A 13,102-nucleotide genomic window follows, 5' to 3' on the forward strand; every position below is an offset into this window, starting at 1 on the left:
AGTAAGGACTTTGTTTTTGATAAATATGTGATACCGTCAAACAGTATATAGTCTGGGCCCAGCTTATCTACCTATCAGGAATAAACGTGGAAAGATTAAGGGAAAAAGAGCATGGCTATCCAATGCACAGTACTTCATAAGTCCCTTTCACACGGTACATTCATGTAGTCTCCAATGCATGGTATAAACCCCACTGTGAAGATGGGAATCCTCAATGGTTGATGTTGGCTAGCCTTAAAACACAACCACAGGACTAATTCCGTAAACTCCAATTGGAGCACCAAATAAGAACGAGTGACAGGACGAGTGTGACCTTTACTTATCATTCATTCATTCATTTATCCATTTGTAGATAAATGAAAGGGCCTCCATATACGGTCAAAATGGGGCTAAATTTTGTAAATAAATTCGCTTGAGGACTTAATTTCTTTCTTCCGACCATCATAAAGAAAATTACAAAAAAAAAAAAAAAGAGATCAATTATGCACATAATTTTTTGGATAAAACGGATTTGATAATTAATCACCGACTAATGTAGTCATCATTTTTAGAATAATACATGGCAAACAATGCTTGCCCACCACTAATTACATTGCTATCATGATATCCATGTCTTGGCTCTTCCATTATACAAACAGCCTTATTGTATATTTACACTACACTATACTACACAGAAATAGCCCAAAAACTCTCCTTGTCATTAAAAAAAAAAAAAAGGCCACTTATCAAGTTAAATAAAAAGAAGAAGAAAAACTCTCAACTCAAATGGAGACGCTGTTGGGCACTCCCCTGCACGTGATCCCAGGGGGCGAACTGGGAGCCAGTAATTCATACGGCAAAACCCCGGCGCCGCAGCGGTTTCTCCTCGCCGGCTCAGCATTCCTCCTCGTGATCTCCTCCTCGGCGCGCCTCACCTCCGCGGCGAAAGTATGCCACGCGTCCACCATCGCGGCATCCCCTGTCCACGTATACGAATCGCGGCGCTCCCCGAGGTACTCCTCGTCCTCCGAGTGCGTCGAGAGCGTGTCGATGACCGTCATGAAAGTCGTCGCCTGGGTCAAACTCGGGAGCGCGGAGAGAAAAAATCGGTGGGGATCGGCGACGAAGTTGTCGTACTCGGGGTCGCCCTCGGCGGGGACGAGCCGGCGCATGAGAGGGGGCCGGTTCGGGATGTAGCCGCCGAGCGGGTACTGCCCGAAGTTGAGCGCGGCGTGCTGAGCCGACGCGAGCCAGAGGAGGGTGGTGAGCAGGGAGGCAAGGTCGGCGGGGGAGCTGAGCCGGGGCCACCAGTCGGCGCCGCTCTTGTCGGCGTGGCCCACTCGGACGGCTTCGGCGTACCAGGCTTGGAGCTCGGGGTCGGCTTGGACGACGTGGGGGTTCGGGTAGTAGGCCTGGACGTAGGTCCGGACCCAGGCCTGGAGGGCGGACCAAAGGAGGAGGCCATCGTTGGCGTAGGGGTAGTCCTCTATGAGAAGCTTTAGCCCATGGGGTTGGCTAGGGTCCTCTATTGCCATGCCTCTGTCACAAAATAAAAATAAAAATATAGGCATTTATCAGCCAATATGGACTTCGGAGATTATCATGTTGTCAAATTGTGAGATCATTTATGGTGCACTAGTTTTGAGATTATACTTGTTATACTTCTTGTATTTGAATGTCTCATTTCTTCTCTTGTCAAAGATTTTGTTGAATTATTAGAAAGTACTATTGGTGGAAGATATCAGATAATTATAATTAAAAGTCAAACATATTTTAGTCACAAAATTGAATTTTTATGTTTAATTTTGTTAGTGATATAGGTTTTTCAAATAACATTATATTTCTTGATATGATTGCTATTGATACCATCATTTTCTTACAATTGCTCGTGGTTTTCTTTTTCTTTGTCATAATATTTTTTTTTCTTAAGACAAGAATTGCATAGTTTTTAAATATTCATACTTCTTGGACAACCTGCACATTTTTAATGGTTTTTATAATTTTATAAATTTCTATATGAAATTCACTTCTAATAATGTACATATTGATGAGTGAGTCTGCTAAAGTCAAAGTTGGAGAGAATTGATAGATACTTGCCTTCTAATGAGATCGGCAGGGAGGCCCTCTCGGTCGAAACGCCAGTGATCCCGATAGAAGGAGACACTCATCTCCATGCAACATGATCCAGGGGTGAAGCCAGACTCGATGACTCCACCACCACTGATGAGGATTTGGCGAGCAAGAGCATTGATCTCAAGGGTGTAACGCATATGGGGCTTGAGCAGCTTGAAGATTGGATGCATCGCGCTTAGTTGTCGATGCGCAGCTATTATGAAGGGCTCCAAGCACGCATGTGTCCTCAACCTAAAGCCAATTTTAACCAAAACGTACGTTACCACGTTGTCACTCAAATTGCAAATCTGAAGTAGGAGTAATCTTTGTAAACTAAATTGACCCATGCCATTACCAACTTCTATGATTCACTTGCGATTAAAGATACTTACCAGTGGTTGACAAGTTGGTGGACCCCAGCATCATTGGAGCAGACGTGGGCCTTGGCGAGTTGCCAGAGCCAGTTGTTTGTGGCATCGGTGGGTGGTGTGAGGACACGTTTCGCTCTCGAGCAACCAGGGGTTGCTGGTGGGAGACTGAGCTCAATGGCTATTGGCTTCAGAGTCCCAAGTTGAGTGAGGAAAAATAGAGTTCTTGTGCCATAGGCTTTCCTCCCATCTTGGGCATTGATCCGGTCAAGAAATGGGAGGTAAACATCATGGTAATCCAACATGAATAGCTTGTTCTCCTCCAATGCCTGTCATCAAGATTTTTGAACAAGTATGAGCAAAATATGGAACTAGATGGAGTGTAGTTAATATTAGATAACATGAATATGATACTTCTCTACTAGCGATAATTTGATGATAGGCTCCAAATTAACAACAGAAGAGCACCACATCTTATAAGATGAATGTGACTCTGGATTTCGGCAAGCATTTATCAATTTTTGTTTCTTTCTTAAAAGAATTACCTGTTGGACTGACATGCCACCGAGATGGCCAATAATGTGCTCCTCTTTGATGGCAGATTCAGGAGGACCATATATGGTGGGATCGAGCTTGCTAACAGGAGGGAACACCTAAAGAGGCAAAGAATACACCCTTAACATTTGCAAATTTCTCATTATAAAGGAAGTTCTTTGCATCAAGAATAAGATAATAACTTGACCAATTTACTGAAAGGAAGAAGTCATCCTGGAAATGTATTAATTACCTGAAGCCTCTCTACGTTGACGGGGTTAATGCCGGCGAGTGCCTGCCGAGCGAACTCGTCATCTCGCAGCCACGCAAACTTGTCCTCTAAAAGGTGTCAGATCGAAAACCAACGGTCAAAAGATATACACAGCCGAAAGATATTATGATGATAGCATGATTGAAAATGATCTGCTAAGTGGATACGACAGAAATCTAAGCAACATAGCGTGGTATGAACTGATTGGCTGAAGTGACCTTCCGAAATAATTGAGAGGAAAATGATATGCTTCCAAGTCAAAAGTCTCCTTGGATATTTTAGGCTCTCAAGAGGGCAAAATAAAAGTTTCATCCCTTGGACAAATCTTAGCACTGTCACCAATAACATCCCATTCCAATTTTTAGCTATTTGGATCGAGGTAAACTTAATTTGAAGAGCATACAGTTAGTGAGATCATATGTCCTCTATTTGTGTAACCAGACACTTGCATTGATGTTGCTTGATTTATCTCATCACTGTTTAACTAAAAGTTGTCTTAATTATTGGGCTCTTAGGTAAACTCGTACCAGCTGTCGGCATCGAGTCACATCGATCGACAGGGGACCAAGATCTATCTATGAGGTGCATAGAAGTGCCACGTTAGGCATGGTGATCAGTACCTACGGGTTGCATTATGTAGTTCCTCATTTTTAGCTTTATGCTCCAGGATCGACGCAAATGATGCCGTAGGTTAGATGGCACAGGGGTTGTGCATTTAATTGAAAGCAACGGGTTTCTTCCATCAATGAGGGGACATGCTCAAACTATATCTTGACTATTTTTTGTCAAATTCTTGAATGATTAAAGAGAAGATATTTATTGGCTTACTTGTTATGATGTCCGGGGTGTCGAATCGGAGCAGGGCCTCGCTGGACTCTTCAATCTTGCTCACAAATGGAATCTTATGGAAGAGTTGGTCCTGCAAGGTCTTCTTCCAGCGAAGGCCTTCTTTGAAGAGGTTGTCGATGTCGTGGAAGGCCTTGAAGTCATGGCTCTCCGGAGAAATGGATGCGACGAAAGATGGCACAAGGTTGTGGAGCAATGCTTTCAGTGCACCGGCCGATAACATCTCTTGCTTACCCTCCTCAAATGCTTCATCACGAGGCACATATATTGGCGAGGGATACTCCCTTCTGCTCTCTGCATGCACATCTGCAGCACAAATCATTAATCACTAAGTCAGAATGTCATAACCTTCTTGTTGATTCGAGATACCAAAAAGTTTTGGCTTCCAGAATTCTTTGTTTACTGAGAGGGATAGGTCTAATGTGCACTGTGACGACAAGAAGAAAAAATTTGGCTTTGTGGAAGAATAGGGTCCAATATGTTTTGAGGTCATTATTGTTGTTTATTGGGTCAGTTGGGGTTGGTCGGGATTAAAGAAGGATTAGACCATCTATCACTCAGACCACAATCGAGACCAATTCTTCCCATCCTCCTACTTTTCTGAGTCCGTGTTGCCAAGTCAAACATCCCATAGTTTTACTGGTCAAACACTTCGCAGACAAAACCCAGAAAACATTGCGAACTCAAACACCTCTGGCAAGCATCCACCTCCTGCACCGTGTCTCACCGACACCAAGGGATGGAAGGAAGGTGAGGTATGTGGTGACAGTATATTGTTTCAGTTTGGGTATAGAAGATAACTTTTAATATAAACATACCTGTGAAATTATATTGTTACCAATTGTCTCACTCCTAGCAAATTATCAAATTCAGATGCCAATAAGACCGAAGAGTTTGCTCATTGGCACCCTTCTTCTAAGTGCTTGTGCTAGAAAGAGGGTCGGTGTTTGAATGTGAACGGCAATGCTCTCTCCATAATCTTAAAATAATTCTTCCATTTGATATATATGCTTAAATGGATAAAAGAATTGGACGACTGTGGTGCCACCGAGCAATGTTTCTGAGAGCATTATGGAGGTGGATGTGTTAAATCATCTACCAAATTTTGGTCTACAAAGCAACTTAGCCTCATACTTCGCCGTTCAGTGTACAGCAAAGTTTGGCCTAGGGTCAATTTCAAAAAGCAAAACCAACTGGTTCACGTAACATTAAATCTATATAAATTCATAAAGTATATCTAGATTTCTGGATATTTATTGTCATTTATGTCTTAACGAGTTGCCATATATATCTTTGTCTGAATACTTTCTCATGACTAATCTAGTTTGGTAGAAATGTGCCATTACCTGTATTGGTTGGGGACCTCCCTGTTCTACATCTTCTTGGATATGGCATTTTGTCTCCTCCGGCGATCGGCCTTGCGTACTCGAATCCCTTGTCAGGGTTGCCTAAGTCATTATAAGTATCGAAATCGTAAATTCTATCAGTGAGCTTCCTCTCGCCCGTTCCGTCGCCTCTTAGCTCCTCCAACTCCCTCTCCCTTAGTTCCTTCAGACCAGGAGGTGTCTCTGCTGGCAAATATGGCTGTTCCAACCAAACCATGAAGACAAAATGACTCATTATAAGTTCTAGTGGCTTTCAAATAGCAACCACCGTATAACCTGAAGTACTAAAACTTAGTTTAGCATATCATTACTGTTAGCTGTTATTATTAATCATCGAATTGCATATAGAAGTTCTAGCAACAATACTAATAATTCAATTATCATCATGAATTAGTGCTAATTATAATTATAATCATTCTTGAAGTTTTGTATGCTAGGGAGGATGGGAGACCTTGTTGTTGAAGAAGACCCTCTCGCTGGGGTGAATTTTGGTGGGTTGGACCCAGGAGTAGCAAGAGAAGTGGACAGGACCACAGGCGAAGCCCTCGACGACGATGCTTTCTAAGAAGAACTCCTTCTGGTGCCGATTCAGCACCGTGATGGCTCCCGGCATGCCGAAGCTGGAGTCCACCATGAATTCAGCTGTGTACACCACCCTCTCCCCCTTCACATTCTTCTTCTCAAACCAGTCCCTAAGCACTGCCTTGTTGCTTCTCTTCGGCTTTTGTGTCCCTTCGATATGGAAGAAGAAATTGATGATCAGAGGCAAAGTTACAAAGTCAATTAAAACAAGAGAGAAAACAAGAGTAGAATTGAATGGAATAGCTACTTAAGAAGAAAAACTAGTAGAATTGAATGGAATAGCTACTTAAGAAGAAAAACTATAGAACCAAATTAATATTGTTTAGAGATACATAGTTTTAGTTGGAACTAACAGGGAAACATGGTTAACAAATAGTTTGAACTATGGCAACTAATTTTTTTCCACATAAAAACTCCAATTTAATAGAAAAACTTGAAGAAAAACATGTTTTTATTTTTTATTTTTTTGACTAAAGAAAGAAAATAAATGAATAGATAAACACATAAGTATCTGATAACCAAACCAAAAACATCAAAAAGCTGCAATAAATCTCAATAAATTATAAAAGACATAGAGTTACATGGATCGATCTCGGTGCTGACGAGCTCCAAAACGACGTTCCTTCCAATCTTATCCGAGAAGGCATCGAGCTGGCTTGCAATCTTCTCTTTCAAATCCTCCTCTTTCTTCTTCCTCACCGTCAACGCTGCCCGAACCTTAAACCTCACTGGCTTCTCTGCCACCACCTTCACCACTTTCTCTGTGACCGCCGCCGCCACCGGAGCTCTCACAGCTCTATTCACCCTATGAAGACTCCTTTGTGTCAACGGAAACAGAGCAGGTTGGAAGCCGAGGTTGCTCTGCTCCCCTCGAAAAATTCGAGAGCTCGAGGAAGGAAGGAGAGGCAATCTTTGGATCAAAGAAGTGCCCAAGCTTTCGATAGAAGCCGCCATTAGCTTCTTCTTTTTTTTTTTTGCTTCCCAAAATCTCACTTGTGTGGATGTTTGGGTTAAAGAAGAGGTGCGTCCCCCACCTCCTTTCTCTGCTGACTTGGTTCTTGCAATATGGTTCCGGTGGCAAAGGGGGACGGGAAGCTCTTATATAGAGAGGCAGGGGCAAAAATGGTAATTGGATAACGCCGTCCACGTTTTTTTTTTGGCTCGATAAAATAAAGTAAAATTGCGAGGCTTCGAGGTACCTGGGGTGCTTGGTTACTCGATCTTGGAGGCTCATGCCCCTGAGGACTTCATACAATGACATTTCGGTCCCAGAGTTAAAGAAAAAGAAGAAGAACATTAAAACTGTAGACTACCGTGTATATTTTGCACCAACTAATAACAAACCAGCATATTATTTATTATCAAAAAAAATATACTGTTATTCAAGTTTAATTAAAAATTTTAAATGTAAAAAAAAATTTTCTATTAAGATCGGTTGATAATTTTTATTTTTTTTAAAAAAAAATTAATTTTTTTAAAAAAAAATTAATTTTTTTGAATGATACGCTAGTTTGTTATTGATTAGTGTAAGATTCATATAGTAAAATTCTTCTAACTAATAATTTCTTCTCCACTCGGGATTTTAAAACTAATAGCCATGGTGCTCAGTCTCCCACTAGCAAACCCTGGTTACTCGAGGGCGAAACATGTCCTCACACCACCATATAGGGTGACGAAGCATCATGTGATCACCATAAAAAAAAAAAAAAGTAGAGGGCTGTGATTGGTGGACCAGCTGAATGGCAGTATGCCGCATCCCTTATGAGGGAGGGAAGGAAAAGGTTAGGGATTTAGCTTTGGTACTGAAGCCCCAAGCAGCCATAGCTACATGATTGTGGGACAATTCATGTGATGATGTTGCACATCTAGAATGGTGCAAGTGTACCTTGCAACTATTGCTAGGACATACTTTCTTATTTGGAGAACAGTCATCCAGATACATGCAACATAATGAGACAGATCTTCTGGTCTTCAGCTCTCTCTCTCTCTCTCTCTAGCTATCTATGGTAAAAGGAGGTTCCTAGATAACAGGCCATGCAATCCTAATAGCTCTCCTTTGAACACAGGTGTTCAGGACAATCATCAAGACTCTTTGGTGACAAGCTAGGCTCCATATGACACAAAGATGATCATAGAACTCATCATTCCACAAAAAGTGATGGTACGATCAGTGCAATGAATGCCACCAAAGGTACTAGCTTCGTTTTATCAAGTACCATTGAATCTTTATGATCAATAGTGTGTGGAATATTGTATCAACAAATATTTCTTCATATAATCATGTTTATGGACAATCAAAGTTTGCGTTCGCTAATAAAAATTTGAACCTTTTATGATGTATATTTCGATTTTGAGATTTTATGGTGATCATGATGATTCCTAATTGGTGAGATCGATCCTCACTGATGAGTATATTGAAGTTTTGAGTTGGTGAGATCGATCCCCATCAGAACTAAAGGTTTTTAAGTTCACTAATATGCTTGTAAATTGAGTGAAAGGGTGCGGTAGAATGTAAACATAGGCATAAGATATTTACACTACATCCAAACTATCTAGATGGGGCCACGAGCAAATGTTATATAAATTAAGTTGATCGAATCAAAATAGATGAGAATTATATAAGTCTTACTAAGATTAGATAGAACTTAGATGTGAAATCACATTAGTGAAGATCCACGTAGAACATATATATATATATATATAATTTAGTCATGAGGTAGAAAATTAGGTCAAGTGCTTCATTCAAGTCATTTTGATGGAAGATCAAGGTTAATATACAAGTCCCAGATTTCCAAGAATAAAAGACTATATAGTATGCTGAATTAAAAGAGATGGCCAACATAAGATACACCAGGATAAGTTAAAGACTAATAAGGTATAGCTGTCAATTTGATAGTTGTAAAAGGATTACGCTTACGTAGTAGGAAAATGATTGACAGCAATTACCAAAACCATCAAAAGTAGAGATCAAATAGAGAAGCAACCATTAAAATGATCATTTATTATATTTCTGAATAGTTATTATGTATTAGTATAAATAAGTAAAATTATATTTTATATTTTTATTTTAGATATTTATCTTATGAGTAAACATAACTTAAATTTCTATTATAGCCCAACACTGCACCTTTACTATAGCCCAGTGTTGCACTCTTACTATAGCTCAATGTTGCACCCTTAATGTAATCCAACATTGCACTTCTATCATAGCTCAGTGCTATAGTCCAATGTTATATCATTTTCACAGTAATCTTGTGCTACATTCTTTCCATTGTAGTCCAATGCCATACATCATGCATTTCTATCTCTCTCAAATGATGTTATGATAGTGGTGTAAAAATCTTGAAAGATCAACACATGTGAACGTATGCTACTCTCTCTCCTTTATTCAATCCATATCTTTCCAACTAGTCCGATGCTAGTCACACACCCGTATATACATCCAGATCTTGTCCAGCGAAATATAGTAGGCCGCTCTTTACCTCAATCAATCAAACTCCCTAGTGAGATCCCAAGCTTCCTGGCCGGTTTGGAACATAACAGAAGAAAAGGCATCAGCACATGGCAACAATGATGCTTGAGGCCTGCAGGTCTAGGTACCAAAATAAGGGAGAGAAAAAGCCGTCCCTTTGAAAGGAAATGTAAAAGTCAAAAGCATAAGGAACGGCAATTTGGAAGTCAATCACAATTTTTTTTGCAGCTATTCCCGTTTTACTAATAGCATTACTTTGAAATATTAGCCAACTCAACTGCAAGAAAATCGAGTTTCAAGCTAGGATGATGAAAGGAACATGAGTGAAAGCGTGTCGCTTTTCAAATGATGACTAAAAGTCGGAACTATTTCTTGAACGAGTTGATTTTTCTACCAGAAAAAAGAAAAAGGTTGATTTTATCAAAGTCAACCAACATTTGTATGGAAGGCAATTAGCCCGTACACCGACGAACTTTTCAAAATGGTTCACGTTGGAATGGTTTTTGAGGTTCATCTCTTTTCCACCCGATTAAATTGTTGGTGTTGCGGCCAACTCCCTATCATCTATCGTCGGAAACAAACACCTATAAAACAGCATCCATACAGATCAGATTTATATTCGACGGAGATCCTCCGATGCCTAAGTCAGAGAAGAAAGTTGGTGAACAGGAATTGAATACAAGCAGTAGTAGAGTTTTGGCACAGAATTCGCTTACCAGCCTTATTTTCCTTACCCCTTTTTATAGATGAGATTTTCGTAACCGTCGGACGTGGTCCTATATTTTATAGCGCTAAATCATCGGATCATAATCACATAGTGAATCGTTAATTTTCACTGATCACGCTATGATATGCGGTCGGTAACCGTTCGTGATGGTTATGGTATGTTGAGCAAATTAGCCGACTATATATCGGTAGAACCAACCATATGTTGGTAGAATCCATAAATGACCGTCGGCTAGTAGTTCTGTTATGCCGATAGTCTAAGTTGTCCGCTGTTGATCGGTAGTAGTCGAATCGTTAGTCGGTCAGCCGGCAATAAGTCGGTGTGGTTCGCTCAGTTGGTTGATGAAGAGTCAGAACCGCATATTCAGCCGATGTAGAGTTGGAGTTGTATGTCCGGTCAGTCGACTGTTGTTGAGTCGAAGTCGGTAATTGGTTGGCTTGAGTCGGGGGTCGATTGACTTATCCCAACAATTGCCTCCCACTCCCAAGTCCAAGATGAGTTGACGTGTATATTACCACGTAGTTTGTCACATTGGATGAAGAGAGTTATTTTTGTCGCATCGAATCCCAATTTTGATACCGTTTTCTTCGAGATATGGGTGATCAGCTATTTTATCGTGTTGGTAGGTACAATCGTTTGTCACACTGATCGGACGATTCGGTATCAGTTGTCAGTGTTAGACGTTATTTCGAGAAGTCGATTTAGCATCTGATGATATGATTTTGACAAGTAGATTTGTTCCACGTGTCTGAATGTTATTGGATCGAAATTGTTCACGCGGATAGAGGTGACGTGGCTCAATCTGGGGCAGGTGCATCGAACCATCCAATCAATGGTCGGTCCAAATGTTGCCACTTGTCATCATCTGGTGGATCTTCGATTTGACCGCTTTCATCTCGGTCATTGAGGGATCCTATATATAGGATCACTCTCAACCAAATTTTTACTTTTCACTACTTTTGGTGCTGGGACTCTATCGGATTGTTATCCCAATGCCCAAGGTTATCGTTCTCAATTTTCAGATCAACTTCATCTTTCTTTCGAGTCCTTTCCTCTTTCCTCTAAAGTCTCTGTCTTCTTCAGAGTTGTTCTCATGGCTAGGGCTTCTCCTTCTCGGAAAGATCGGTCGGAGAATTTGACTGATGAATCCCAATCGGATCTGGATGTGGAGGCCTCTTCACTTTCGGAACCAAACGTTGAACGGCTCCGAGAGTAGTTTTGTATCCCCGAGCAGTTTCAACTTTTCTTCCCTGGGGCCGATGGTCGGGTGAATAACCCACTTTCAAGCCAAGTGGTCTTCTACGTCGAAGATCTTCAGGCGGGTCTTCGATTTTCGATTCCAAAATTTATCCAAAATATTTTGGATTATTACAGACTTTGCCCGGCTCAGCTGGCACCGAACTTGGTCCGACTGATAATTTGCTTTGCTTTGCTGTGTCGAATGTTGCCGACCATGCCTTGTCCTTCTCTTTTTCGAGCCTTCTTCATCCTCCGACCTTATCTGAAGGCCCGAGGGTGGTGGTTCTTTAACCCCTGAAAAGGCCTTTCCTTTATTACTAATCTTCCATCGTCTATTCATAGATGGAAGAATCAGTTTTTCTTTGCTTCTTCTTCCCTTCCTTGGAGTTTTCCTTCTCGTTGGGGCTATCCACGAACCAGTCCCATTGATAACAACCGGATAGAAGTCAACGACTAGGAGGACTTTCACCGACTGAAAGATATGTCGGTGTTGAAGCAGAAAGAGTTCGTAACCGAACAGGCCCTTTATGATGCCAATCTTAGTTTGGTTCCTTGTCTAGGTATAGTATAGTTGGTCGGTTATTTTTGACTTTTCTTTTGCTTACTGAATTGTACTGACTTATGTTGTAATTGCAGCCATGTAGCAGAGCGTACGAGCATCGAATGCCAACATTCATTAGCACGCTGTCAAGAAGAGGGCAGCATCTGAGGTCGGGCCTTCGCGACCGCCAAAGAGGCATCAAGCACCAACTCTAGTCGATGTTTCAACGTCGGCCGTAGAACCCGATGCCCCATCGACATCGGTTCCCCAACCAGTCTTGGCACTGTCAGCTACGACAGTGCTCCCTACTGCATCGTCCGAGGAAAGGATGATGAAGGGGACTACCGAAACAGCATCGGTAGTCCCACCACCTGAGGAGGTTCGGGCTGAGGCAAGAGAGCCCGAACAATCTGTGGTTGCACCAGTTGCTCCTTCAGTTGGGGTGCAGTCAAGTTCAAGCTTCCCCTCACTTTCAAACATGGGGCCGCCAACAATAGATCAGAGAAAAGCTCTGGTGGCGTCGGCGGATGATACAGCATCAGAGGGCCATGTGGTGCACTTCGACCTCCAAGTGTCCATCGATAAATCGACCCTGGCTAATTCTACACTGGCCAAGCGACTGTGCCTGACGACTCTTCTTCCGACTGATCAGGAGCATCGGAGAAAATGGTCGGTGGTCGAAATATTTTCATCCTTTTATCCGACAATCATCAGGGTAAGTCTTTTTGGTAAAGTCTCTTTTTTTTTTAACCCGACTTATTCTCTGTCTACAATTGATCCACGACATGTATGACCTGAAGATCGGCTACACGAAGTTCACCTACATCCGTAGTGCATAGAAGAATAAGGTGGCAGCCGCCGATGCTAAGAAAGTGGCTGCACTTGAACAACTCAAGTCAGCAACAGAGCGAGAAGCCAAACTTCAAGAGGAGGTTTTTCGACTGACTGACGATTTGGCATCCTCGGGGCCGAACTTAAGTCGGCTCACGGGGCTATTTTGGCTCTTGAGTCACAGATCAAGAGCAAGAAGCATTCTATCCACCGAC

At 41.7% G+C, this 13,102-nt stretch overlaps 1 protein-coding gene across 1 annotated transcript; it reads right to left on the reverse strand.

Moving 5' to 3' along the window:
• Positions 1-510: 510 nt before the first annotated feature.
• Positions 511-7,147, reverse strand: LOC140856490 (putative lipoxygenase 5). The gene is made up of 9 exons (XM_073253906.1): positions 6,659-7,147; positions 5,947-6,227; positions 5,457-5,694; positions 4,093-4,416; positions 3,247-3,332; positions 3,005-3,112; positions 2,484-2,788; positions 2,077-2,343; positions 511-1,518 (listed from the first exon to the last, which is right to left on the reverse strand). Exons 1-9 carry the CDS (start codon positions 7,029-7,031, stop codon positions 762-764), a joined length of 2,739 nt encoding a protein of 912 aa, XP_073110007.1. The 5' UTR covers positions 7,032-7,147; the 3' UTR covers positions 511-761.
• Between the last annotated feature and the right edge of the window lie 5,955 nt (positions 7,148-13,102).

The sequence above is a fragment of the Elaeis guineensis genome, chromosome 3 (assembly GCF_000442705.2).
Source record: "Elaeis guineensis isolate ETL-2024a chromosome 3, EG11, whole genome shotgun sequence".
Lineage (NCBI taxonomy): Eukaryota > Viridiplantae > Streptophyta > Magnoliopsida > Arecales > Arecaceae > Elaeis > Elaeis guineensis.